At 62.6% G+C, this 5,088-nt stretch overlaps 1 protein-coding gene across 16 annotated transcripts in view; it reads right to left on the reverse strand.

Annotated features, from left to right (window-relative positions):
• The window catches only part of TRMU (tRNA 5-methylaminomethyl-2-thiouridylate methyltransferase), a 26,539-nt gene that overhangs the window by 3,553 nt on the left and 17,898 nt on the right, over window positions 1-5,088 (reverse strand). For 5 of the 16 annotated variants that reach the window (XM_025050998.1, XM_025050997.1, XM_025050999.1 and 2 more), the window contains exons 8-10: window positions 4,341-4,441; window positions 2,828-2,972; window positions 1,724-2,484 (exon numbers count right to left, since the gene is read on the reverse strand). In XM_025050998.1, the coding sequence (XP_024906766.1) occupies window positions 2,165-2,484; window positions 2,828-2,972; window positions 4,341-4,441 (566 nt within the window). In that variant the 3' untranslated portion in view covers window positions 1,724-2,164. Of the gene's footprint in view, window positions 1-1,414; window positions 2,485-2,827; window positions 2,973-4,340; window positions 4,442-5,088 lie in introns of those variants that run through there. The other 11 variants (XM_006917862.3, XM_015594013.2, XM_015594014.2 and 8 more) reach the window with 6 other exon arrangements.

The following is a 5,088-nucleotide window of genomic DNA, read 5'->3' on the forward strand; positions in this document are numbered from 1 at the left end:
CTTCTCCCTTGTGGTCAGTTATGGGCTGTGACCTGCCTTGGGGCGGGGGGCGGTATCCTACCAGGGCACCCTGACCGAGGACTAGCCCTGCCACCAGCGGCCTGGTCACTCGGCACCAGAGGCTCTGAGCCCCGGAGGGGGGGGGGCACATGACTGCTTCCCAAGGACTTGCTGCCTCTGGGCTAGAACCTTCCAACCAACCGTCCCCCCCCCACCCCACCGGCCGCCCCCGCCGCCCAAGAAGCCTGCCTTGAAGTTCCAAGTAAGGAGTGAGTCTGAGGCCAGTGAGAGAGAGGGAGCACGGGACAGCTGGCTGAGCCCTGAGGACAGCACCAGGGATCCCGACCCCGCCCATCCCCACCCCCAGCGCAGGGAGTTGGGCAGTGGCCTGGGCAGTGGCAGCGTCCTGCCTGACCCAGATGATGACCACTCCCACAGCACAGAGGCCGTGAAGAAAGTGGAGGGGCCAGGGCCATGCGCCTCCAGACTTCCACCCTCCAAGTCCTGGGCCACCACCCAGCCCCGCTCTTTCAATACACAGGCAAGATGACAGTCACTCCAGGGCTCAGTGCTGACCAAAATGTCCCTGGTCAAAGCATGTGACCCACTAACACAGCCGGCTCCGAGGTTCTTCACTCTCATCTGCCACACCCCTGCGCGTGCACGCACACTGCGTGCTCTGCGCATGCGCCTGAAACTCACAAGTCAAAACCCCAAAGCCTGATGTGAAGGTGTGCGGAGGCGGGGCCTTTGGGAGGTGCTGAGGTGAGGAGGGCAGAACCCCACGATGGGACCGGGGCCCCAGGGAGCCCTGCGCCTTTCCACGGTGCCAGGAAACAGTCGCGCCTTGGGTGACCCGTGAGAGGGCCCTCGCCCGACCGTGCTGGCACCCTCATCTCAGACTCCCAGCCTCCAGGACTGAGCGCAATGAATTTGTTGTTTATACACCAGCCAGTCTGGACCCGACCGTGCTGGCACCCTGATCTCAGACTCCCAGCCTCCAGGATGAGAGCAATGAATTTGTTGTTTATACACCAGCCAGTCTGGGACATTGTAACAGTGGCCTGAATGAGATACGCACGCACGTGTGTCACCCCAACTTCCTACCCCACGAGAACTCCTCACGGGGATGGTTTCTAACATGACTGACCGGGCTGGGGTGCTGGGCACTCTGGGGGGAAGGGGTGGCCTCGAGACCTCATCGCCCCTCAGAAATCCCAAGCAACTGGGACTTGGCTCAAGGCCCAGTCACACGTCCTCTGCCTCAGGTGAGGCTGGGACCTCAGCGAGGAGGGTGGGGTTCCCATCGCTCCCCCATGCTGGCCGCCTGCCTTCCCACAGTTGGGGGCCCAGTGCTGTGGGGCCCCAAGACAGCCCACCTGTCTTCCATCCCACACAGGCCACCGCCAGAATCCACGTCTTGGACATAAGTTTTATTCCACGCTGTCCCTGCACCCCCTTTCACACCCCTCTGTGTGCTCCTGGGTGGGAAACCTCCCCTGAGGTAGGAACTGTATAAGTGGGGTGCTTAGGATAGACGTACCCGCCAGTAAGTCCTTGTGGCCGGAGCTCCAATGCGGGAGGTCTCGCTGGGGCTCTCCCTGGCCAAGACAGGGGTGGCAGATCCAGCCAGGCGCCCCCTGGTCCATCGACAGCAGCTGAACCCCTGGCCGCCCGCCCCAGGCTCTGCTCTGCCACATCTGCTCCCAGGTGCTTAGAACGTGGGACCCGAGCCTGGGCCATCACCGGAGCCCTCAGTGGCCACTCTGGCTTTGCTCTTGCCCTTCTGGAGTGTGTAGGCGGAAGGCCCTAGACGCAGGATTTTCCCGCTCCCCAGGCACTCGTCCCCCTTGTAGAACACGGCGAACTGGAAAGGAGAGACGCCTGCGTCACCCGTAGGGGGACTCGGCATCAGGGGAGCCTGCGGAGCAGCCAGGAGCCTGGGCCTGTGGCTGTTGGTCTGGGGCCAGAATGAGGAGAGGCTGGACAACACTCTGCCTCTCCTTTACCTGTCCTTGTCCCTGGGGTCCGCCCTGAGGCTGGGCAGGGCGGAGCAGCTGGGCCTCCAGCGGCTGGTGTGCTGGCAGGCTCCCACGCTCCCATCTTCACTGGCTCTGTGACCTGAGCACTCACGGCCCCTGTCCCTCAGCCCCGCCCCTGTGAATCAGGTACGCTGGTGGAGGAGGAAGTGAGGTGCCACCTTTGGAGCACGAAGCCCACTGGCCACAAGCCTGCTCACCTGCACGGCCCCACCTGGGGACAGCCAAGCAAGTGCTAAAGCCTGTCTCCACTCCAGGGCTGGGCCTGGGCCACATGTGTCCTGCCAGCGCGTGTCCCCTCCCTCCAGCGCGTGTCCCCTCCTCGCTCCAGAGCACGGCGCAGGGCCGGGCACCCCACTCACCTGTCCTGGGGTGAGGGCCCGCACAGGCCTCACAGCCGTCACCCACACGGTGCCATCTTGATTGAGGGTCAGCACACAGGGCACTGGGTGGGGGAGAGGGGCCCTTGGAGGGTCACTGGCCTGGCAGCCCCAGGCCTCGGGCCCCAGGGAAGAAGGAGCACCAGCCAAGGGGCGTTGACAGCCAGAGGGGCTCAAGGGCCACCACCTGGGCCCACAGGAAGCATATGCACAACCTGGACCCTCAGACCAGCGCTGACCTCTGGGACCCTCCCTGCACCCCGACACAGGAAGCTGAGCTAGGCCGCCGCGCCCCCGGGCCTGTCCCCAACGTAGGCAGAAGGAAAGGGGGTCTGAAGATGTGATATAATCCAAACAACAGGGACTCCTAAATCTGGCTTCTCCGGGTGATCCCAACCGCTCAGTCACCTAGCGCCATCTGGTGGCGGAACCGGAAGTGGCACTCCATCATCTTGTCCCGCACCAGGGCGGCCGGCGGCTCCTCAGCAATCCAGTGCACGCGGCTGGTCCGCAGCAGGTCCCTGAACAAGGCCGGGTGGTCTGTGCCGGGGGCCTGCGGAGCGGAAAGCAGAGGTCGTGATGCCCTGGCACCCTTGGCACATGAGCCCCTTGACTCAAAGCCACCTCACTGTCCCTTGTTAATGATAATCCTAAGCAAAATGCATGCTCAAAACTGGAGCGTCAGACGTGGAAATTCATGATTTTCTCAAGAGCCTTTCGACCCCCATTTTGCAAAAGAAGAAACGCAGGCCTAGGACGGAAAGTAACTTGTCACAGTCACTCACACCTGGCAAGCAACCGAGTATGTATAAGCCGAACTTAGGACCTCGCTCAGCACTCCGCCTCCAAGTTCAAATCTCACTCTGTCTCCACCACAAGCCACCTAGAGCCAGGGACATGGGCCAGCCCTGCCTCTGGCTTGTCTCTCAGAAAAACCATTACAGGAATCCCACCAAACCCCACGTGGCTGGGGAAAGAAGGGACGGTGCTGGCTCCCTGAGGTGGTTGATGTGGTCTGCTTTCCTGTCCTGACTCCCAAGAGCCCCCTGGCCTCCAAGTATCTCGTAAGCCTCCCCTCTGAGACAGGACCAAGGGCGCTAAGTCCTGGGGCCTTGGGCTCTAAGTAGGCAGGGAGTCCCATACAGGGACAAATATCAGTCAATGACACTTCTGTTTTTTCTGAAAGCAAAAGAAACCACTGAATTTTACACCAAAATCACATTAATTCATGCTTGGCCAGAATCGCTGTCCAGGCTTTCATGCCCACAGTTCTTGGAAGACGTCCCAGAACTAACTGGTCAGGGCTGTTGGCCTCTCTGCCTGTGTCTAAGAGAAGGTTCCCCAGCTTTGTCACAGAGCACGAGATGGCACCCAGCTTGCTCAGAGCAGGGTTTCTCAACCTTGACACCACTGAGACTTGGGGCTGGTTCAAGGCGGGGGCCCCCAGCCTCCACCCACTAGATAGCAGTAGCGTCTACTCTCCCCACCCTCCCCTGTGTTCCGACAACTCACCCCCTTTGCGATGTCCTGCTCTAGAGCCCGGGGCAGGAGTCCAGGGTCACAGTGGCTCAGGGCACCGCTGTGGCACACGGACTGGTTTGGTCCTGGCTCTGCCACTTACATTGTTCGACAGTGACCTCCTGGGCCTGTCCCAGGCCCTGAGGCTACCTCCTCTCCACGGGCCCTCAGGCACACTTCCCAACCTTTGTGTCTCGTCCTCTTCGGTAAAACCAGAGGGACAGTGGGGACAGGGGCTAACCCGACGATTAACACAGTGAGCGGTATGCAGTAGGAGCCTGGTAAGCACCTCAACAAAGTCGTTCTGGCGCCTCGGGCCAGCCCTGGGGTGCAGAGGAGAGCCCAGGACCCCACCAGCCTGGCCTGGTCACGCCCGCAGCGTGGCCGCTGCCGCCCGACTCACCACGAACACGTCGCCCCTGCCGCCGTCCTTCTCTGCCACGTACCAGGGCTCGCGCAGGCCGCCGATCTTGGCTCTCTGGCCCAAAGTGTAGAGGAACCAACCTGGGGAGACAGGTTGTCAGTGAGGGGGGACGAGTCCCCTCACGGTGGAGGGCTGCGGGTCGGGGCTCTGTGGACCACCGAGGGGTGGCCAGAGAGGCCGGGGTCCTCCAGCAGCCAGCGTCGGCCCTGACCAAGCACCTGGGTGCGTCCCACCCCGTGTCTGGGCCAGGGTTCGGCTGTGTCTCGCGCCCCACACAAAGCAGGTGCAGCTGCGAGACCGCCTGAGCCTCGAGGAGCACGGACGCCGCCTTTACAACGCGGCCGAGAACGTTCGAAGGCTCGCGCTCCGCCTCGCTGAGACCCCACCCACGCACTAACCACATAGGGGCCGCGACATCGTGTGGCCCCGCCTGTGCCCAAGCCCTCCCGGGAGACTGCCCCTGTGCACCCCCACCCCACAGCTGGGCTACCCCTCCCCTGTCCCTCCCTCCGAGTGACAGGGCGCAGGCAGAGATGACTGGGGAGTCGCGGCCCCTACTTCAGCAAGCAGGACAGCTGGATCACAGGCCTCACAACCATGAGCCCTCTGAGGGCTCCTGCTGGAGTCGGGCTGGGAGCATCCTGCAGCCGGCCCTCCTCAGGCAGCACTACTGTCCCATCCTCTCGTCTCAGAAATGCTCGGCTCTCTGGGAGCCTGTGACGTCTAA

This window comes from Pteropus alecto, unplaced genomic scaffold, assembly GCF_000325575.1.
Source record: "Pteropus alecto unplaced genomic scaffold, ASM32557v1 scaffold118, whole genome shotgun sequence".
Classification (NCBI taxonomy): Eukaryota; Metazoa; Chordata; class Mammalia; order Chiroptera; family Pteropodidae; genus Pteropus; species Pteropus alecto.